The sequence below is a fragment of the Oncorhynchus mykiss genome, chromosome 9 (assembly GCF_013265735.2).
Source record: "Oncorhynchus mykiss isolate Arlee chromosome 9, USDA_OmykA_1.1, whole genome shotgun sequence".
Taxonomy (NCBI): domain Eukaryota; kingdom Metazoa; phylum Chordata; class Actinopteri; order Salmoniformes; family Salmonidae; genus Oncorhynchus; species Oncorhynchus mykiss.
Window position 1 is genome coordinate 32,296,935 of NC_048573.1, and position 24,578 is coordinate 32,321,512.

The window sequence follows — 24,578 nt, forward strand, 5'->3', positions numbered from 1 at the left end:
AAACTAAAAAATAACTTTAAAAATAAACTAGGTAGATACAAAAATGTATCGGCGTTTAGAGGACAACAACCAGTAAGATCTATTTCAAAGCACTGGCAAGCCTGTGTGAAAAAGACTATAAAAAATTGCTGAAAATCAAGGGGATCCCTTTTGTTACCCAGAGCATTTTTCAGTGTGACTGGTGTGTTGTGGAATGGGGAAGGACGAGTAATGTTTTTCCAGTGATGGCAAAGATATCTGTAGATGATTATAAGATCCGAAGTGAAGCTGATTTTGCTTAACAACTTTAAATATGTTCAATATGTAGATTGCCCTTTTAAGATTAATCAATAATTAATCCCAATGTTAACAAAAACATGACATATCCTTTGTGAGTAATACAGTTCATTTGACAGGGTAATATGCCATTCAAACAACAGCAAAGTGTGAACCATTTTGGTAAACAGCTGCGGGATGGGTCTGGAGAAATGTAACTACTCTCAAATTCATAGACAGAGATATGGATGGAAGGACTGACCATCAATGAGATCAAAATGACACCCATCCATACCCCACAAGACATACCACCAGAGGTCTCTTCACAATCCCCAAGTCCGGAACAGACTATGGAAGGCGCATAATACTACATAGAGCCATGACTACATGGAACTCTATTCCACATCAGGTAACCGATGCAAGCAGTAGAATTAGATTTGAAAAAACACATAAAAATACACCTTATGGAATAGCGGAGAGTGTGAAGTGACACACACACAGGTACAGACACAGACACATGCATACACAAACACACGCTAGCACAGACACTCTACACACACATACATTGAAATATTGCTGTATGGTGGTATTATACATTGTATTCAAGATACAGTATTTAGTGGTGTAATAATGTTATATGATGTAATGTTTTACCTTTTGTTTTATGTGTGATGTAAGTGCCTTAATGTGTTTGGACCCCAAGAAGAGGCAGTAGCTAATGGGGATCCCTAATAAATACAAATACAAAAAACTAAGCTCAAAATGCATTTATAAGTTATATTCTTCAAGAATCAATGGGTATGTATAATGAATTTAAAAGTCTAAAATGGATGTACCAATTGTAGATTGCCCCTTTAATATTCATTAAGAATGAATCCCAATGTAAACAAAAACATGACATATCCTTTGTGAGTAATACAGCTCAATTTGTTAAAGATTTTGGAGGTATGATATCTAACTTTGGTATCTATGTTTTGGTAAACGTTTGTAGAAACGTTGCTGGGCAAGGGATAGAATGACGATCAAAGATAAAAGAAGAAAAAAAGGTCCAAAAATAACAAGTAAGTTTGAATGACACTGAGGGGCAGTGTTGTTACAGCTAATGCCTGTTTGCCTGAGGCTGATGCAGTTTAGGTGTTTGTACACATGCAAAAACACACTCTCATTCAAATGTATACATGTGCACATACACTGGGACACACACGCACACACACACATGTAAATAATGCCATACATGCACTCAAACATCTTCAGTTGGCCTTGCTGTTATGATTTTTGTTGTCCTTGATGTCTTTTGTTTTTTGTTTTCCTTGCTTGAGGCTGATCAGCCTGTCATTCTTTTTTAAAATTGTGTTCATTTTGTTGATTGTTGGCGCTTTGGGGGATGGGGATTTGGGGACAAGGGTCTTGGGGGTGGGGAACTGAATAGTTTTATTTCACTCGGGGGGGGGGGGGGGGGGGGGTCTTGGGTGGTTGAGTTGCAGCTCTTGGGGAACTGTGGAGGGACCAATCGCTGGTTTGAGTCCCCGTTATTGACATTGTGGGAGATCTGTCGATGAGCCCTTGAGCAGGGCGATGACCGTGGTTGCTTCTGTGGGTCGCTCTGGATGGGAGTCTGTTAGATAACTGAATGTGATGTAGATGTTGAGAGGCTTCACTGCAAGTAGATTGTATGTTTTAATATAAAAATATATATATAATAATAATAAGAAGAAATGGAATAAGATAATGACAAAAAAAGAATTAAAGGGTATTACATCTTGATGGGTGATTGTTAGATATTTACAGCATTTAAAAAAAGAAGTGCAACTGAAGTTCATTGGCTCTGCTTGAATACACCAAATTGTCCTTGATGTACAGGATGGATTCACCATGGGATAGGTCATAATGCCATTTATTCTGGTCTTGCCAGTGAGGCTGTTTCCCTTCCTCTTTGTCACTTTGAGTGAGCGCCTGATCACTCTGGTAGCATGCTGTGCCATCTGCTTACCTGGCACGGCATAGTGAAGCAATGAAAGTCTCCTTGCCGGTGCTACTGTTGTGAGTGTGTTTGAGTTTCACGCATCCTGAGGTGGTGGGCAGCGGGAGAGAGAGGGGTATAATTGCACCCACAGGCATGCTGGGAGATTACCAACAATAATGACCCACGCTGAGGTCATTTCCACCTTTGCATCAATCCCACAGAACTTCTCTTCTCACTATGCTGAAGTACAGCTCCCAGTGTGGGATTCTTTATCTCAAAGACATTCATCCATTATCGTCCCCACATTATCATCCCCACAGCTCAAATTAAAATCTCCCTAACATTATATCTAAGCCAATATGACACCAATATTGATGAAAATTTACAAATCAACTGGACTGGAGGTATAAAACACACTCCCAGCTTCTTGTCATGAGCTGTCCGTTCCTTACCGAGAACCACATACTGGATTTTAAACAGCATTGGGGAAAAAAATCAAAAATTATTGGTCAGAAGTAGCTCAATATCTAGGCGTCGGATAAGAACGAGACTACAGCGTACATAAAGGGGCCATTAGATTTGCCACCTTTCGGGCTGAATAAGTTTCTAGGGTCAACCGTTTTGATTAAATATATAATTATTCGCTCTCACGTGCTCATTTCTGTCCAATAAGAACCAACAATGTGCTACCTTTTTCTAGCATTTCTGACAATGCTAACATATTTTTTTCCCGAAGTGCAGAGTTCTAACACCGAGTCTTTTGCTCGGCAACAACACAGCTGCTTACATGGTGGTGGTATTCAAGCTGAGGTCATAATGTATAAGTGCTGTGCTTGCAAAGAAAAAGTCTCATCTCGGGCTGGCCAATAAAAATAAAAGATTAAGATGGGCAAAAGAACAGTCACTGGACAGAGGAACTCTGCCTAGAAGGCCAGTATCCCGGAGTCACCTCTTCAACTGTTGACGTTGAGACTGGTGTTTTGCGGGTACTATTCAATGAAGATGCCAGTTGAGGACTTGTGAGGCATCTGTTTCTCAAACTAGACACTTCTAATGTACTTGTCCTCTTGCTCAGTTGTGCACCGGGGCCTCCGACTCCTCTTTCTATTCTGGTTAGTGCCAGTTTGCGCTGTTTTGTGAAGGGAGTAGGACACAGCGTTGTACGAGATCTTAAGTTTCTTGACAATTTCTCGCATGGAATAGCCTTAATTTCTCAGAACAAGAATAGACTGACGAGTTTCAGAAGAAACTTTGTTTCTGGCCATTTTGAGCCTGTAATCGAACCCATAAATGCTGATGCTCCAGATACACAACTAGTCTAAAGAAGGCCAGTTTTATTGTTTCTTTAATCAGAAGAACAGTTTTCAGCTGTGCTAACATAATTGCAGAAGGGTTTTCTAATGATCAATTAGCCTTTTAACTTGTTGAGTGTAGGGGGAAGTATTTTGATTTTTTGGATGAAAAACGTACCCATTTGAAATGGCCTATTTCTCAGGCCCAGAAACTATAATATGCATATAATTGTCAGATTAGGATATAAAACACTCTAAAAGTTTCCAAAACTGTCAAAATATTGTCTGTGAGTATAACAGAGCTGATGTTGCAGGCGAAAACCTGAGGAAAATCAAACCAGGAAGTGGCTTCTATTTTGAAAGCTCCATGTTCCATAGCCTGTATTCGCTCCATTTAAAGGGATATCAACCAGATTCCTTTTCCTATCGCTTCCTCAAGGTATCACCAGTCTTTAGACATAGTTTCAGGCTTTTATTTTGAAAAATTAGTGAGAAAGATAACATTGCGTCAGTGGATAGCTGGGTGTTCGCATGAGTTTTGCTTGCGCAACAGAGTGGGGCAGCCATTGTCTCTCCCTCTCCTATTGAAAAAGTGATTGTCCCGGTTGATATATTATCAATTCTATATTTTAAAAACAACCTGAGGATTGATTATAAAAAACGTTTGACATGTTTCTGTGGACATTACGGATACTATTTGGAATTTTCGTCTGCGATGTCATGACCGCTCGAGCCAGTGGATTTCTGAACATAAAGCGCCAAACAAATGGAGGAATTTTGGATATAAAAATAATCTTTATGGAACAAAAGGAACATTTATTGTGTAACTGGGAGTCTCGTGAGTGAAAACATCTGAAGATCATCAAAGGTAAGCGATTAATTTGATTGCTTTTCTGATTTTCGTGACCAAGCTACTTTGATGCTAGGTGTTCATAATGTTTTGTCTAGTGATCGATAAACTCACACAAACGCTTGGATTGCTTTCGCTGTAAAGCATATTTTCAAAATCTGATACGATACGTGGATTAACAACAAGCTAAGCTGTGTTTTGCTATATTGCACTTGTGATTTCATTAAAATGTATTATGTTTAGTAATTTTATTTGAATTTGGCGCGCTGCAATTCAGCGGGTGTTGATGAAAATGATCCCGCTAACGGGATGGGGTGCGTCAAGAAGTTAAAATTATGAACTTGGATTAGCTAACACAACATGCCATTGGAACACAGGAGTGATCGTTGCTGATAATGGGCCTCTGTACGTCTATGTAGATATTCCATCCGTTTCCAGCTACAATAGTAATTTACAACATTAACAATGTCTACACGATATTTCTGATACATTTCTGATAGATATATTGATTAGCTATGTAGCTAGCTAACATTACATAGTTAAAGTTAGCTTACTTGTACAAAGTCCAGCAGTTAACCCTTTGTAGCTAGCTAACACCAGTCAGCTGAAAGCTATCTAGCTAACAACCAGGCAAATAAAGGTAGCTTGCCAATGAATGTGATTTTGTTTTGATAAGCTACTATAGTTACCAAGTTAGTTAGCTAACGTAATGTTATACTAGTCAGGTGAGTGCTAACATTGGGTAGGTATCTAACCAACAAGCATGGAAAGCTAGCTCGGTATATTTTGCCAAGTAAGGTTTTTCATATAATGCTGAAGTCATCATGTGGAAACTGCTGATCTAGACTTGCGTGTAATCGGAGCAAAAAGAAGTATGCACAAGTAAGCTAGTGAACATCAATGACTGCTATGATAGCCAGTTAACTTTAGCTAGCTAGGTAACGTTAGCTAATGTAAGACTAACGTTAACTAATGTGTATAATATCACAATATATCATACTTTTTTACACAAAACATAGATAGTTAACGTTATTTAGGTTAACCTCTTGCCGCTCAGATCCCTTTAGCGGTCTACATCCGGTGAATTGCAGAGCACCAAATTCAAATTAAATTACAAAAATATTTAATTTTCAGGAAATCACAAGTGCAATACACCAAAACACAGCTTAACTTGTTGTTAATCCAGCCGGCGTGTCAGGCTTTATGGTGAAAGCAAACCATGTGGTTATGTGAGGACAGCTAGCAGCAAAGTAGATTGATCACGAAAGTCAGAAAAGCAATAAAAAAACAAACAATAAAACCACCAAACTTTGGGAAACTGCCACCCTGCTCACATTCATTTGCTTTGCATAGACCAAGCTACAGTAAGACAAGGTAGTCAGATTTCAGACAGGAAAAACACTGCAGTTAGCTACGCTACATTTCCTCAACTAAGAACAGCCAAGACCACAACACAATCCATAGAAAATCAATTGCTTTGTTAAGAAATGGAAAGCTAGTTGTGAACAACATGTATACTCAATGGGGCAGGTGTGCAAATGCATGCTAGCGTCAGACAACTGACCAGACTCGACTGACAGCATCGCTGTTTCAAGAACTCCTGCCTTCTTGTCATTATTATAATCCAATTTTGTGCTGACTGGACTTGACAGTGTCAAGTTACTGTTCTGCGTGTTCACAGAAAATCTGAAGTCGCCCCCCACAAGAAAAAAGTAGTCAGGGGGTTCTGCACTCGGTGCAACCAGGTAAAACAACATCAGAATCATTGAGGGGGTTCAATTAAATCGCTGAAAGTTCAGCCAAGTCGCCTCAAAACAAAAGTTACGTAATTAAGCATGTGTAGAACCTGCCTAAATGACTACCGACCCGTAGCATTCACGTCTGTAGCCATGAAATGCTGGTCATGGCTCACATCTACACCATTATCACAGAAACCCTAGACCCACTCCAATTTGCATGCCACACCAACAGATCCACAGATGATGCAATCTCTATTGCACTCCACACTGTCCTTTCACACCTGGACAAAAAGGAAAACCTATGTGAGAATGCTTTTCATAGACTACAGCTCAGCTTTCAACACCATAGTGCCCTCAAAGCTTATCACTAAGCTAAGGACCCTGGGACTAATCACCTCCCTGTCCACATCACCAACAAACTAACATGGTCCAAGCACACCAAGACAGTCCTCAGATCCTCAAAAGTTTTTTACAGCTGCACCATTGAGAGCATCCTGACAGGTTGTATCACTGCCTGGTATGACAACTGCTCAGCCTCCGACCACAAGGCACTACAGATGGTAGTGCGTACGGCCCAGTACATCACCGGGGCCAAGCTTCCTGCCATCCAGGACTTCTATACCAGGCGGTGTCAGAGGAAGGCCTTAAAAATTGTCAAAGACTCCAGCCACCCTAGTCATAGACTGTTCTCTCTGCTACCGCATGGCAAGCAGTAACGGAGCGCCAAGTCCAGGTCCAAAAGTCTCCTAAATAACTTCTAACCCAAGCCATAAGACTCCTGAACATCTAATCAAATGGCTACCCAGAATACTACTTTTTTGTATTTTCTTAAAACTGCATTGTTGGTTAAGGGCTTGTAAGTAAGCATTTCACTGTAAGGTTGTATTCGGCGCATGTGACAAATAAATTCAGTGTTTTCACATGAACAAGTGATTGCTTTTGATAACAACACTTTTTCTTCCTTCCCTCTGTTTTTTGCCCAATGACATGACGGGCCAGATAAATCAAACCTCCTCTCTGCATCTTTTTTTTAGCTAACGCTCCAGACAATCTATTTGAATTATCTGTCGAAATCATTGTTTTAAGAACAGGCTTCATAGTGTTACCGCCTGTGGATCTGAAAATTACTAAATTAGAGTTAATATCCTGCGTGACCTAAATTATGATTGGGAAATAATTTAGCTTGCTAGCTAATTAGCTCATTAGGTAACTTACCCGTGAAACGTAAAGCCTCGTCCAACATCAATCAATGGATTCTCGCCCTGCTGAGTTCTGCAACTGTAAATTAAACCGAGCTAGCTTGCTATGTGAAAATCTGTAGTTAATTAAATGTATGATTAATAATAATCGCTTGATGTAGCTACATTGTCAGAGACAAGTCGCAAGTGAGTCAGTGAGAGTGACTACAGATTTCTGTCAAGGTCCGAGTCCTCACCTCCAGCCAGGTACATACACACCTTGTCTGAAAATGCACAGACCCAAATTTACACAGCTCATGGTCTAGACTATTTGCATCCCGCCACCCTATGTAGACATGATCCCACTCTGTGAACACATTGACCATACTACAACGAATGCCTGTTGCATTATTTGCTCACCACAAGCAATTATTAATATTTTTCAGGTCATCATGGTTACAGTCTACCTACCACAATGAGGATGACCAGATCCAGATTCCATCAACAGTCATTCAGCATTACTTGTATCTGATGCAGGGCTCTCCAACCCTGTTCCTGGAGAGCTAGAGTCTTGTAGGTTTAAGCTCCGACCTTGATCCAGTGCTCCTGATTCTAATAATTAGCTGGGCCCGGTTTCCCCAAAGCATCTAAGTTCTTTGTTAGAACCTTCTTAGCAGCATCGTTAAATCTCTGAGCTGTTTCCCAAAACCATTGTTTCTAAAGTTGCATTTGAAAACAATCGTCATTTACGGACTGTCTCAGACCACTCGTAGAACAGCTAAGTGAATCGTTAGATGCGTTTTCTTCCTTACCCCATCACTTTATACACGGAAGACCTCCACTAAAAATAGAATCAAGATGTTTATATGTCTCTCTGTGACCACCGATAACTTCACAACGAAGTAGATTACAAATACAAAGTTGCCAATGTCTTTACAGTTGTTACAAACAAGCAAAGGATAAAAATATGCTTCAAATGAAAACAGAGATGAGTGCATTAAAAGACAAATAGCCTACAGTATAGGCTACAGGCCTATATAATTCAATAATATGGAAATAATCTAAAATGTTCATTAAATGTTTTTGATAATTGTAGGCTACTGTCTGTAATTTTTGCCTCAGTATATTTAATGTTTAACAACATATGCACAATGATGTACTAAATCTTGAGTTAGTGTATTATTATAGGTAAGCATTAGAAGCCGCCTCAATATTTGCAGTCATAAGGGATCATGTCTTTCTAGGAGTTGATCCATCGTCAGTATTGTGGAATAATTCTAATATTAAGGTAAGCTGTTCCGAGAGCAGTGGTGCCTTTTTTTATAGATCCTATCAGTTCTCTCTGCAATGTTTTGGGAAATGCATGTTACATCTTCGTCCGTTGTAGGAAAGATGCATTGGTAAAGCACTCGTAAGCCTAAGTTCCATCGCTATCGGGAAACCAGGCCCTGGTTCATAAGCTGAATCAGGAAAGTTACAGCTGGAGTTTGAGCGATAACCTAAAAGAGGGTTCTGCAGGAGATCTGAAGCTCCACCTAGTCCAAGGCGACCCCTCTCTTTTTAAACCTCTCTCTATTATAGCCCTCTCTGGTGATTGTGAATTGCCCCACTCCCCTAGGGGACTGAGAAGGATGACAACACAGACTGCTTGCAGCTTACACATTTCACAAAGTCATTCAATGTTTGATTAATTTACATTACATCATCATTTTAAATAAAGTGAATAATCTTTTTTGTTTCTTATTCTTATTATGCTCTATGTAAGTAATTAAGAAGTTCCACTAGCTAGGTTAATATGGATTGTGCTGATGACTCAATTACAAGAATGTTGTAATAAAGACTTGAATGAAAGATTGTCATGTTTTATATTGTTATACTTCATGTAACTGGTCATCACATGCCTCTTGCATTTCAATATGTTATTTGAATTACACAATTGCCAGGCAGAAAACTGAGGATATATCAGGCTAAGGACCTTACTGTTAGATGCAACAAAAGTCCACAGCCATCTTGGATATTGCTGGACACCTTCCTATATACGATTTTGTGATGTAACTGTCCAAATAATATTGGAGATATGGCCAGGAGAAGCTAATACTAATGATCAAGGGAATATGGTCATACCTTTAACATTCTCCTATGTGTGTTTGCTCAAACTGTCGGAGGATTCAATGCCACATTATGCTATTGTAGCTAGCTATGTAACTTTAGACAAGCATTGATTTGATTAAATTGGCTAGCTAATGTAGCTACAATAGACAGGTTGGTTTGCGATTTCTATTTCATCAGCCTCAATTTTGAATATGGCTGAGATAATAACTGAATGTATGTTGGGTTTCAACCTTGGATATACGGAGTTAGCTAGTTACCTAACTTGTGCCATAGCTGCGGCTGTTTTTTTCTTTTTTTTCCTTCGTATCCTAGGTAATGTTATTGCTAACGTTATACTTGTCGTTGTTCACTCGGACGGGACATTATTTACTCGGCAGCCTGCATAGCTAATAGTTAGCTGGCTAATGTTATCTAGCTACAATGTAAGCAGAAACATATACAATTTTAAAGCATGCCGGCTATCTGGTTTAAGATACGTGTTATCTAGCTAACTAGCTAATAACCTTTGCCACTAGCTAAATACTGTCTGCAAGGCAACTGTGCCAAGTAGCTAGTAATGACAGGAGAACGAGGTAGCTTCGATTCGTCACAGCCCCTAATATAGGTTGAATAGATATCCATGCTGCATAACTTTAAATGATATGGATGATCTGTAATCCAAATTCTGTCTATATTTTCCTTTTTCTCCTTCAACAAAAATTAAATATTTGCCTGTTAGCCCCTGTGTAATTAGTTAGTTTTCCTTCATGATTTGCAGTAAAAGATAGAGAAAACAACACCTTTCTCGAATACTCAAACGGAAAGCACTTTTGATATGTCATCTTTGTCTATCATTCAAGTGTAACTGTTTATAAATTAGTAGAATTTCTTAAATGTCTTCTTAGAGAATTCCTACCGGAGAATGCTAAATTTCTATCCACCCTTCCAGCAAGAAAACTAGCAAGCAGATTGCGGTGTCATCTGCTGACCATTTAGGGAACTAAGTTCTCAATCGGTGTGCCAAAATTCGTTCCGTAATATGAAGTATTGACGGAGAACTTACGAGGCGAAAACTCACTTTAATTATTCAACGACTATTGTTCGCATCTATAATACACATTTTGTGTCTGGTAATAGAAATTGTGTATTCGTATATTTCCTAACCATGCATCTGCATACAGTGCTTTAAATATCTGAGGAGTTCTAAGCATATTAAAGCCACATTTACGTTTGTCTCTAAACCACAGTAATTCTGTTTTTTTGCATTTAATAAATGTGCAGGTTCATCATTACGTAACTCTATGGTTTGTATCTTTGAGGTTCTACAGCATCTGACTAGTACCTTAGTAACTATGTGCACAAGAGGCTGGCAGGGAGTTATGAAGTTTGATGCTTAGTAGAGTTGAAGTCGGAAGTTCACATACACCTCAGTCAAATACATTTAAACATAGTTTTTCACAATTCCTGACATTTAATACTAGTAAAAAATCCCTGTCTTAGGTCAGTTAGGATCACCACTTTATTTTAAGAATGTGAAATGTCAGAATAATAGTAGAGAGAGAGATTTATTTCAGCTTTTATTTCTTTCATCACATTCCCAGTGGGTCAGAAAATTACATACACTCAATTAGTATTTGGTAGCATTGCCTATAAATTGTTTAACTTGGGTCAAACGTTTCGGGTAGCCTCCACAAGCTTTCCTCAATAAGTTGGGTGAATATTGGCCCATTCCTCTTGGCAGGGCTGATGTAACTGACTCAGGTTTGTTGGCCTCCTTGCTCGCACACGCTTTTTCAGTTCTGCCCACACATTTTCTAAAGGGTTGAGGTCAGCGCTTTGTGATGGCCATTCCAATACCTTGACTTTGTTATCCTTAAACCATTTTGCCACAACTTTGGAAGTATGCTTGGGGTCATTGTCCATTTGGAAGACCCATTTGCGACCAGGTTTTAACTTGGTGTCTTGAGATGTTGCTTCAATATATCCACATCATTTTCCTACCTCATGATGCCATCTATTTTGTGAAGTGCACCAGTCCCTCCTGTAGCAAAGTACCCCCACAACATGATGCTGCCACCCACGTGCTTCACGGTTGGAATGTTGTTCTTCAGCTTGCAAGCCTCCCCCTTTTTCCTCCAAACATAACGATGGTCATTATGGCCAAACAGTTCTATTTTTGTTTCATCAGACCAGAGGACATTTCTCCAAAAAGTACAATCTTTGTCCCCATGTGCAGTTGCAAACCGTAGACTAGCTTTTTTATGCCAGTTTTGGAGCAGTGGCTTCTTCCTTTCTGAGCGGCTTTTCAGGTTATGTCGATATAGGACTCGTTTTACTGTGGATATAGATACTTTTGTACCTGTTTCCTCAAGCATCTTCACAAGGTCCTTTGCTGTTGTTCTGGGATTGATTTGCGCTTTCCGCACCAAAGTACGTTCATCTCTAGGAGACAGAACGCGTCTCCTTCCTGAGCGGTATGACGGCTGCGTGGTCCCATGGTGTTTATACTTGCGTACTATTGTTTGTACAGATGAACGTGGTACCTTCAGGCGTATGGAAATTGCTGGATGAACCAGACTTGTGGAGGTTAAAAAAAATCTTGGCTGATTTCTTTTTACTTTCCCATGATGTCAAGCAAAGAGCCACTGAGTTTGAAGATAGGAATGAAATATACGAACAGGTACACCTTCAATTGACTCAAATTACATCAATTAGCCTATCAGACGCTTCTAAAGCCATGACATAATTTTCTGGAATTTTCCAAGCTATTTAAAGGCACAGTGAACTTAGTGTATGCAAACTTCTGACCCACTGGAATTGTGATACAGTGAAATAATATGCCTGTAAACAATTTTTGGAAAAATGACTTGCACAAAGTAGTTGTTCTAACCAACTTTCTAACCAAAACTATAGTTTGTTAAAAGAAATTTGTGGAGTGATTGAAAAACGAGTTTTAATGACTCCAACCTAAGTGTATGTAAACTTCTGACTTCAAATGTATGTGTGCCCACTTGCTTGCTGTTGGATTTATGTTGGTTTGTGTGTTTATGTGTGTGCTTAAAATGGGTTTCTTACCGCAGCTTCCCCTTCTTGTCCAGCAGTGCCATTCATTGGTGGTGTGACTTCCACCTCGACATTCGAGCTGTTTGGAAGATTCTTATCTGCATATTATAAAAGAGAAAACATAGAGAGCAATTAATTTAATTGTGGTATATTGGTAGACAAAAAGCCAATGCACGGATCATGTAAGATCAGTGTGGTATGTTAATTAAATGCAGAGTAATATCAGTAAACAACTGCAATGATTAATCAAGAGATTAACTAATAAGGAATGACTAGCTATAATTGCACATCCATCATTCAAACTATCTACGGTATCCTTACAAACACAGGCAGTGTTTGCTTTACATTCGGAGCAGATGTTGCATGGTTTTGAAGATGATTCCCCTTATAAAATAAAAATCGTACACACTTATCCACACAAACGTATTGCTGCCATGAGAAAACAAACAAACAAACAAACTGTACAGCCATTTGTCCCCCATACAAATTGTTCCCATGGAAAGAAAGTTTAGAAAACAACAATAAAAAAACAGCAGAGCTTCTGCAGGTGTACATCGTTTTTCAAGACAAGGATTGAAGAATACTGCTTTAGGACATCCAACCCAGGTCTTTCATGGTCAAGATATACAATGGCTAATATTTTGTTTTGGGGATGTTTTTGTGCTTTTCAGTGCACAGTTGCCCGATACAATCTGTCCCCATTCGTACTGCTAGCAGCACCAAAAATGCAAAGCATGAGATGTTGGATTTAGAGTGTCTGTGTGAGTGTGTTCCTGCAGTGCAGCTCCCCCTATCTTGTATGAGGGCTAATATGTATCCTATTCATTTAGAGCCAGATTCACTTATGCTCTTGATTAAAATACAAAATGCCGAAAGCCATGTAATTGGATGATTATGACATAATTGCCATGGAAATTGGTTTAATCCAAGTGTGTTTGTGACACAGCAGGAGATTGTCAGGGAGATGCTGTGATCTGATACTCGTCTAATAAATTACTTCCCTGGTCCTTTTGGAAGGTATCCTATACCTATACTATTAACTAAACCATAGAAAATAATCACATCCATTATACATTTGATATGTAGATTTGATATAATATGTGGCATATAAAAATCTGAGTAAATAAGACAAGGAACTACACATTTGTTTATTAATCCAATCAGAATGTTTTTTGGTCTACAGTACAATATTTTTGAAGCTAAAACCCATTGAATCAGCACCATGAACTATTAGCTCTAATTTAACAACAAGAGAACCAAGCATCAAAGCCAGCATCTATCAAAACTGGTCATGCATTTGGGTTCGGTTTAGATGCTAATATTTTAATGTAGCGCTGTTAGCATAATTTTGTCTCAGTAATAAATATCCATTTCCCTCTTTGATTTTGTACCATTGAAAGCTATTTCTATGGCCTCCCTGCGTATCTTTTTGACCATTGTGTCTTTGAAATGAAAACCTGCATTAATTGCACCTGGGAGCGTCTCAATTGAACAAATCAACTAATTGTCTGGTTAGACTGTAAACTCTCCTTCCCGACTCACAGTAAGCATCTCCAATCCAAAATTAAATCTAGAATCGGCGTCCTATGGTGAGGGAAAAATTTGGTATTCACCTTATTTGTTGGATATGTAACATTTATTTACTTAATGAACAGTAATATATTTCTGTCCTGCTAATGCTGTGTTTTATGGTCTCCACTCTAGCACCCTGCAGCTAGTCTGGGTGTTGAGGACATGGCATAGCTTGAAGCTGACAATTGATTTGTCTTGGGGATAAAAACCTAAAAGCTAGCATTCTATGGACAAGATGTGGAGTGTGTGACTCAAGATAGAGAGAGCCTGGAAGAGTTAAGAACAATGCCTCATTGTCTCATCTTCCTGTCATCTGGGAAACTAAGTAAAATACCATCCTTTGTAGATAACCTAGGTGGCTTATGGGAAGTTAAGAAATGACTGACTAAGCAATCTTGGTATCAGCTATATAAAACGGTGCATCATCTGTAAAGGTTAGACTCTCAGCATAACAGTCAGTCAAGACTGGTGGGCTGACAGTCTCATTATCAATAATATTTTCAATAATACTATATATTATATAATAGATATAGATATTAAATACAAATAATTGTTTGAAGAGATGACCAAGTCCAAGTCTCTCTCAGTACTGAATTTCCACGACACTATTTTTCAACAAAGCATCCTTACTCATGCCGCCAAACATACCCTAGTAAAACTGACTATCCTACCGATCCTTGACTTCGGCCATGTCATTTATAATGTAGCCTCCAACACTCTACTCAGCAAATTGGATGCAGTCTATCACAGTGCCATCCGTTTTGTCACCAAAGCCCCATATACTACCCACCACTGAGACCGGTATGCTCTCATTGGCTGGCCCTCGCTTCATACCCGTTGCCAAACCCACTGGCTCCAGGTAATCTATAAGTCATTGCTAGGTAAAGCCCCGCCTTATCTCAGCTCACTGGTCACCATAGCAGCACCCACCCACAGCACGTGCTCCAGCAGGTATATTTCGCTGGTCACCCCCAAAGCCAATTCCTCCTTCGGCCGCCTTTCCTTCCAGTTCTCTGTTGTCAATGACTGGAACAAACTGCAAAAATCACTGAAGCTGGAGACTCTTAATCACCCTCACTAGCTTTAAGCACCAGCTGTCAGAGAAGCTCACAGATCACTGCACCTGTACATAGCCAATCTGTAAATAGCCCATCCAACTACCTCATCACCATATTGTTATTTATTTTGTTCCTTTGCACCCCAGTACCGCTACTTGCACACTCATCTTCTGCACATATTTCACCCCAGTGTTTAATTTGCCATACTGTCACGCCCTGACCTTAGAGTTCCTTATTATTTTCTGTGTTTGGTTAGGTTAGGTCAGGGTTTGACTCGGGTGGGAAAGTATATGTTTTCTATTTCTTTGTTTTTGGCCATGTGTGTTACCCAATCAGAGGCGGATGTCTATCGTTGTCTCTGATTGGGGATCATATATAAGTTGTAATTTCCTTTTTGGGTTTTGAGGGATCTTGTTTTCTGTTTAGTGTTTCTGCCTGACAGAACTGTGCGCTTTCGTTTTCACGTTTGTTATTTTGTTTGAGTGTTTTTTTAAATAAAATAATCATGAACACTATCCACACTGTGCTTTGGTCCACTCTTCCTGCCATCAACGAGAGCCGTAACACATACTGTATTAATTGCGCCACTATGTCCTATTTATTGCCTATCTCCCTTATCCTACCTCATTTGCACACACTGTGTTTTGCACACACCTTCTCTATTGTATTATTGACTGTATGTTTCTTTGCAGCCTCGTTTGAACGTCGCGGTTGCGCACATTTGTACGGAATGGGGTGAGTTTACGTTAATTGTTTACCTAGCTAGCTAGCAAGCTACATGTCTTAACAAAAGACTCCTCTTTCCAAGTAACCATTTCAGGTGCATTCATAAATTCAGTCTGGCCATCTAATCTGGTTTCAGAGCACTCTTATTTCATGTGTAACTCTGTGTTGTTGTTTGTGTCGCACTGCTTTGCTTTATCTCTGCCAGGTCGCAGTTGTAAATGAGAACTTGTTCTCAACTAGCTTACCTGGTTAAATTAAGGTGAAATAAAAAAATTGCTCTAAGACAACAGTCAAAATTGATTTGGCAGTTCTAAATTCCATGCTTGCTTGGCTTTAGAAGCAAGGCCTCATTAACCCTCATTAACCCTCAAACCCTCATTAACCCTCAAGCTAGCATATCTCAAAGGTGGTTAATTCAATCCTCCCAATTTTTCAGAACTTTGTCAGTCAAGTTGTCCCTAATATCTACAACAAAATGTTAGATGTTCTGCATCAATATGGATACAACCGATTGGCAAATGTACTGTAAATTGAGAAATAATATGACTATAGCGAACAAAAAGAAGAAACTGTAACTAGAAACAAACATAAATGATAGTCAAAAGCTTTAGAGTGCCTTAAATAAAATGTTGGGCAAAAAGGCAAACTCGGCTCCATCATTCATTGAATCAAATAAAAAAAAACACTGATAATGCTACTTTAATGATTTCTTCATTGCCAAGATTAGCAAGTGTAGGCATGATATTGTAAGCCAAAAACAAATCGTGACCCTACACATTCATGAATAACTGAACAAATTATGAAAGACAAGATTTGTCATTTTGAATTCCGTAAAGTGTGTGTGGAAGAGGTGAAAACATTATTGTTGTCAATTAACAATGACAAGCCACCTGGGTCTGACAACTTGGATGGAAATTACTGAGGATGATAGTGAGTGATATTGCCACTCCTATTTGCCATCTCTTCAATCTAAGCCTACATGAAAGTGTGTACCCTCAGGCCTGAACGTAAGCAAAAGTCATTCCACTACACAAGAATAGCAACCCTTAGTAAACTTATGGAATCTGTTACCAACCCTTAGTAAACTTATGGAAAAAATGTGTTTGACCAGATACAATGTTATTTCAAAGTAAAAAAAAGGAACAACAGATTTTCAGCACGCTTATAGGGAAGGACATTCAACAAGCACGACACTTACACAAATGTGACCGACCGGCTCATATCGGTCTTATGCAGCAAAATTTGAAATTATGCTTTTTACATTGGAAAAAGTAGAGACTCAGAGCTACAAAATGGTATATAATCCACTACAGTTGAGGAACAACGGGAAAGTAATTTTTCCTTGAAAGTTGATAGGCCATTTTCTCAAAAGTGAGTTTTTGAATGTTTTGGTACTGCTACTGGAAATACCTTATTTGTCTACACCCATTCAGCATCTTTCACACTCTCTTAAGCTTTAGCCTAGCACCCAAGCTAACGGGCTGACATTGGCTAGCTTGCTAGCTACTTCCAAACACATAATGAGAGAACACCCTACTCTGACCATTTTACTCGCCCTAGCAGAGCTGGTTAAGCTGTTTTTGTGTTATCCAGAGCGGTCAATATCCCTTTCATAAATTTATCGGTTATTCTGCACTCTTTGGCACACTCAAACGAGAGTGCTCTGAAACCAGAGTAGATGGCCAGACTGAATTTATGAACACCGGTAAGCGCATTGAGAACCGTAAGTTGGCAGTTACTACTTGTTACAGGTAAGAAACGGGGCAAAATGTCTACCACGTTCTTTGAGTCAGAGCCTGTTGGTCTATTGAGATTTGATGTATCAAGTTACAACTGGTTCTCGTTCGACAGTGTAATAATCACTAGATGGGCATGCTACAGTAATAAGGACAGGAGTAATGACGTAATGAGTATAATCAGATTGCAGATAGTTTGGAACTACACTTTGTAACATGGCCAAATAGTGACCATCTCTGTCTGTGTAGTTATTGGAGATTATTGAACTGCATTTTTCATCAGATTTCAGATTTTGTCAACTGGTTTTGAAACAAAGAGCATTGAAGGGAAAATTGTATTTTTCTTGTTTAGTGGATTGTTTGTTTAGCCACCTGCCAAACATACAAATATTTGTGAAAGTGTGTGTGCAAGAGAAATAAACAAAAGAAAAATAGATCACTCTTGAACTTGTTTGTGTTTCTGATAGCATTCTAATAACATTAAAAAAATCTAAAATTAAATCACATTTTATTTGTCACATGCGCCGAATACAACAGTTATAGATAGACCTTACAGTGAAAGCTTACTTACAAGCCCATAACAAACAATGCAGTTTTAAGAAAAAAAGTGTTAAGAAAGTACTTACTAAAATAAACTGAGGTAAAAAAATACAAAAATAAGATAAAATTGAAACATATAGAATAATTAAGGAGCAACGATAAAATAACAGTAGTGAGGCTATATACAGGGGGTACCGGTACAGAGTCAATGTGCGGGGGAACCGGTTAGTCGAGGTAATTGAAGTAATATGCACATGTAGGTAGAGGTAAAGTGACTATGCGTGGATAATAAACAGAGAGTAGCAGCAGCAGCATAACAATAGGGGTGGTGTGGGGACAATGCAAATAGTCCTAGTAGCCATTTGATTAGCTGTTCAGGAGTTTTTGGCTTGGGGGTAGAAGCTGTTAAAAATCCCTTTGGACCAAGACTTGGCGCTCTGGTACCGCTTACCGTGTGGAAGCAGAGAGAACAGTCTATGACTAGGGTGGCTGGAGTCTTGGCAATTTTTTGTGTCTTCTGACACCGCATGGTATAGAGGTCCTGGATGGCAGGAAGCTTGCCCCCAATGATGTACTGGGCGGGACGCTCAACCATCTGTAGTGCCTTGCGGTCAGAGGCCGAGCAGTTGAAATACCAGTCGGTGATGCCACCAGTCAGTATGCTCTCAATGGTGCAGCTGTAGAACTTTTTGAGGATCTGAGGACTCATGCCAAATCTTTTTAGTCTCCTGCGGGGTATAGGCATTGTCGTACCCTCTTCACGACTGTCTTGGTGTGTTTGGAATATGAGAGTTTGTTGGTGATGTGGACACCAAGGAAGCTCTCAACCTGCTCCACTACAGTACCATCGATGAGAATGGGGGTGTGCTCGGTCCTCCTCTTTCTGTAGTCCACAATCATTTCCTTTGTCTTGATCACGTTGAAGGAGAGGTTGTTATCCTGGCACCACACTGCCAGGTCTCTGACCTCCTCCCTAAAGGCTGTCTCATTGTTGTTGGTGATCAGGCCTACCACTGTTGTGTCGTCTGCAAACTTAATGATGGTGTTGGAGTCGTGGTTGGCCATGCAGTTATGGGTGAACAGGGTGTATAGGAGGGGACTGAGCACGCACCCCTGAGGGGCCACCGTATTGAGGATCAGCATGGCAGATGTGTTGTTACATACCCTCACCACCTAAGGATCCAGTTGCAGAGTGAGGTGTTCAGTTCCAGGGTTCTTGGCTTGGTGATGAGCTTTGAGGGCACTATGGTGTTGAAAGCTGAGCTGTAATCAATGAAAAGCATTATCATGTAGGTGTTCCTTTTGTCCAGGTGTGAAAGGGCAGTGTAGAGTGCAATAGAGATTGCATCATCTGTGGATCTGTTGGTGCGGTATGCAAATTGGAGTGGGTCTAGGGTTTCTGGGATAATGGTGTTGATGTGAGCCATGACCAGCCTTTCAAAACACTTTATGGCTACAGACGTGAGTGCTATGGGTCGGTAGTCATTTAGGCAGGTGCCTTGGTGTTCGTAGGCACAGGGACTATGGTGGTCTGCTTGAAACATGTTGGTATTACAGACCTGGTCAGGGACAGGTTGAAAATGTCAGTGAAGACACTTGCCAGTTGGACAGCGCATACTCGGAGTACATGTCCTGGTAATCCGTCTGGCTCTGCGGCCTTGTGAATGTTGACATATTTAAAGGTTGTCCGAAACAGCTGATGCTCGAAGCGAGCATAAAAGTTATTTAGCTCATCTGGTAGGCTTGTGTCACTTGGCAGCTCACGGCTGTGCTTTCCTTTGGAGTCCGTAATTGTTTGCAAGCTCTGCCACATCTGACAAGCATCGGAGCCGGTGTAGCATGATTCAATCTTAGTTCTGTATTGACTCTTCACCTGTTTGATGGTTCGTCATCAGAGGGCATACATATTTCTTATAAGTGTTCGGGTTAGAGTTCCACTCCTTGAAAGCCGCAGCTCTACCCTTTAGCTCAGTGTGTATGTTGCCTGTAATCCATGGCTTCTGGTTGGGGTATGTACGTACGGTCACTGGGGACAACGTCATCGATGCACGTGTTGATGAAGCCGGTGACTGAGGTGGTATACTCCTCAATGGCATCGAAAGAATCCCGGAACATATTCCAGTCTGAGCAAGCAAAAAAGTCCTGTAACTTAGCATCTGTGTCATCTGAGCACTTCATTACTGAGCGAGTCACTGGTACTTCCTGCTTTAGTTTTTGCTTGTAAGCAGGAACCAGGAGGATCGAGTTATGGTCAGGTTTGCCAAATGGAGGGCGAGGGAGAGCTTTGTACCCGTCTCTGTGTGTGGTGTAAAGGTGGTCTCGAGTTTATTTTTTTCTCTTGTTGCACATTTAACATGCTAGAAATTAGGGAAAACGGATTTAAGTTTCCCAATATTAAAGTCCCCGACCACTAAAAATTGCATCGTCTGTGGACCTATTTGGGCGGTAAGCAAATTGGAGTGGGTCTAGGGTGTCAGGTAGGGTGGAGGTGATATGGTCCTTGACTAGTCTCTCAAAGCACTTCATGATGACGGAAGTGAGTGCTACGGGGCGGTAGTCGTTTAGCTCAGTTACCTTAGCTTTCTTGGGAACAGGAACAATGGTGGCCCTCTTGAAGCATGTGGGAACAGCAGACTGGTATAGGGATTGATTGAATATGTCCGTAAACACACCGGCCAGCTGGTCTGCGCATGCTCTGAGGGCGCGGCTGGGGATGCCGTCTGGGCCTGCAGCCTTGCGAGGATTAACACGTTTAAATGTCTTACTCACCTCGGCTGCAGTGAAGGAGAGACCGCATGTTTTCGTTGCAGGCCGTGTCAGTGGCACTGTATTGTCCTCAAAGCGGGCAAAAAAGTAATTTAGTCTGCCTGGGAGCAAGACATCCTGGTCCGTGACTGGGCTGGATTTCTTCCTGTAGTCCGTGATTGACTGTAGACCCTGCCACTGAGCCGTTGAATTGAGATTCTACTTTGTCTCTGTACTGACGCTTAGCTTGTTTGATAGCCTTGCGGAGGGAATAGCTGCACTGTTTGTATTCGGTCATGTTACCAGACACCTTGCCCTGATTAAAAGCAGTGGTTCGCGCTTTCAGTTTCACGTGAATGCTGCCATCAATCCACGGTTTCTGGTTAGGGAATGTTTTAATCGTTGCTATGGGAACGACATCTTCAACGCACGTTCTAATGAACTCGCACACCGAATCAGCATATTCGTCAATGTTGTTATCTGACGCAATACGAAACATATCCCAGTCCACGTGATGGAAGCAGTCTTGGAGTGTGGAGTCAGCTTGGTCGGACCAGCGTTGGACAGACCTCAGTGTGGGAGCCTCTTGTTTTAGTTTCTGTCTGTAGGCAGGGATCAACAAAATGGAGTCGTGGTCAGCTTTTCCGAAAGGGGGGCGGGGCAGGGCATTATATGCGTCGCGGAAGTTAGAGTAACAATGATCCAAGGTCTTTCCACCCCTGGTTGCGCAATCGATATGCTGATAAAATTTAGGGAGTCTTGTTTTCAGATTAGCCTTGTTAAAATCCCCAGCTACAATGAATGCAGCCTCCGGATAAATGGTTTCCAGTTTGCAAAGAGTTAAATAAAGTTCGTTCAGAGCCATCGATGTGTCTGCTTGGGGGGGATATATACGACTGTGATTATAATCGAAGAGAATTCTCTTGGTAGATAATGCGGTCTACATTTGATTGTGAGGAATTCTAAATCAGGTGAACAGAAGGATTTGAGTTCCTGTATGTTTCTTTCATCACACCATGTCACGTTAGCCATAAGGCATACGCCCCCGCCCCTCTTCTTACCAGAAAGATGTTTGTTTCTGTCGGCGCGATGCGTGGAGAAACCCGTTGGCTGCACCGCCTCGGATAGCGTCTCTCCAGTGAGCCATGTTTCCGTGAAGCAAAGAACGTTACAGTCTCTGATGTCCCTCTGGAATGCTACCCTTGCTCGGATTTCATCAACCTTGTTGTCAAGAGACTGGACATTGGCAAGAAGAATGCTAGGGAGTGGTGCACGGTGTGCTCGTCTCCGGAGTCTGACCAGAAGACCGCCTCGTTTCCCTCTTTTTCTGAGTCGTTTTTTTGGGTCGCTGCATGGGATCCACTCCGTTGTCCTGTTTGTAAGGCAGAACACAGGATCCGCGTCGCGAAAAACATATTCTTGGTCGTACTGATGGTGAGTTGACGCCGATCTTATATTCAGTAGTTCTTCTCGACTGTATGTAATGAAACCTAAGATGACCTGGGGTACTAATGTAAGAAATAACACGTTAAAAAATAAAAAAAAACTGCATAGTTTCCTAGGAACGCGAAGCGAGGCGGCCATCTCTGTCGGCGCCGGAAGCAAAACCTAGAGACTTCCTTAATATTGGTTTTCGTGCACCAGGTGTTATATACAAATAGACACAGACCGCCACCCCTTGTCTTACAGGAGGCAGCTGTTGTATCTTGTGGATGGAATGAAAACCCAGCCAGCTGTATGTTATCCATGTCGTCGTTCAGCCATGACTCTGTGAAATATTACAGTTTTAATGTCCCTTTGGTCGGATAGTCTTGATTGGCGCTCATCTATTTTGTTATCCAATGATTGCACATTGGCTAATAGGACTGATGGTAGCGGGGGATTACTCACTCGGCGTTGGATCCTTACAAAGTACCCTGACCTACGTCCCCGGTGTCTTCATCTCTTCTTCATGCGAATGACGGTGATTTGGACTTTGTCGCATATCTGAAGTAATTCCGACTCGTTAAAGAAAAAATACAATTGTGTTAACACATGAGACTACAATAGACCCCCAGGGTCAATTGCAATGAACATTGTCCAATGTACCAACACATGGAAAATACACGCTAAAATCACCCTCACAGCTAATCTCAATTGCAACCATCATAAGCCAAGATTTACTGCTCCATAAAGCAGATGTCAAGGTTATGTTTTTTGTCCTGATTTCTGCCCAAAATGTTCAATGCTGTTTTTCCCTCTGGTGGGGATTATTAATCCAATTTTTTTAACAGACTAAGGGTGATGTATCTGTATAAACTGAACTAAACTGAAATAAAGTTTTTCCTCATCTACCACGGCAAATCTACTGTGTCAATTTATCCTGTTGTATGAATGGAAAACTCATGTTGGTGCAGCCTCTTCCTTTCCAAATGATGTAATCCATTAATTACAATTTGTCTTTAAAAGTATATTAATTTCTTATTAAGACTGCGGGGGATATATCGCTGCATCATATTTGAAATAAACAACTAAACCAAGTCAATCGTGATGAGTTATATAGGCTAATCTATAATTGTTATCAAATTAACATTTTATTTGTACCCATATATGATTTAACCATTTAAGATAAAACATTTGCATAAAGTATAGGCCCATAAGTCCTATATTTATGATAAGTATTTTACATTCATTAGTCTTACGGTTTCCGATGCTCCTGATAGGTCATTATTTCATTGTGGTGGGAAAAGAGAATCTAGACTAAGAAAGTTAAAGGTGTCTGGTATCAACGTAAAATCAGAAATGTATTCCTTTGGGTTTTTTGTAGCAATCAAGCATATTTCGTTTTAAGAAAAACAGCAGTAACGGGGTGCTCCGTGTGAAGTTCTGTGTCTTCGTTACAATCCAACCCCAGAGTACAGATGCCACTCACCTGACCGGCTGGCTACTCCATTGGCTTTCTCGCTGTCCTCTACTTGGCATTTCTTTTTGGCAATCTTGTGAAGGATGGATGCCTTCTCTCTGAATTTCCCTGCAACACAACCATTGGGGAGTTAACTAGGGGACTGTGTTTAAATGAACATGTCACCTTCAAATTTCCTTTGCATAGACTCAGGTCTCCTCTGCCTTTTCATGGTTCCGGACTTCACTTAGTTCAAAGGAAAATAACACATGCATTTTTCACATCAGTATTCAAATGACAGTTTGAAGTCAATATCATATCATGTACTGATGAGCCAGCAATGTCCAAGATGCAAGCCAGTGGGGGAGAACACTTTATGAAGCATAATCGGTCACACCCAATCTACTGCCAGGTCTACTAAGCCTTTGTACTAGTTGTGGCACAATTTGTACACTTTTATTTTCTGGAGGCATAGCGTGTATTTTAAAAGATAGAACACAAAAGTAACATAACATTTAAGAGACTGATTAAGATATTTACTCAATAATGTCCATTTCAGATTATAAATGTTTTACTAATCTCTCGTGGACAGACAACAGAACATAAATGGTATCGTACGTCTGTCAGAAGAATGTGGGATGCGATGACTAACGAGCAACAGTTGTTGCGGTATACTGACTTTTCATGATTTAGCAGGTGTGAGCATCTTTCGAGGCGGGAGGAGACATTTGACCCATAGACTTGACTGACACATGAAGAGTGGGGTGGAGGGGCTGGAGCTACCACCATGCTTCTACTCCTCGTTCTAGAATATTTTCTCATACATCTCCCCCAGAACTTATTTCAGTAGCTAGCGCAAGATTTTCCTTCTGGTTTACAGAGATAATAA

General features: G+C 40.5%; 1 protein-coding gene across 2 annotated transcripts in view; it reads right to left on the minus strand.

Annotated features, from left to right (window-relative positions):
• Positions 1 to 24,578, minus strand: part of LOC110531927 (sodium/potassium/calcium exchanger 2) — a 173,648-nt gene that overhangs the window by 22,681 nt on the left and 126,389 nt on the right. For both annotated transcript variants that reach the window (XM_021615421.2, XM_021615417.2), the window contains 2 exons: positions 23,720 to 23,818; positions 12,444 to 12,529 (listed from right to left, as the gene is read on the minus strand). In XM_021615421.2, coding sequence (XP_021471096.1) covers positions 12,444 to 12,529; positions 23,720 to 23,818 — 185 coding nt within the window. The remainder of the gene's footprint in view (positions 1 to 12,443; positions 12,530 to 23,719; positions 23,819 to 24,578) is intronic.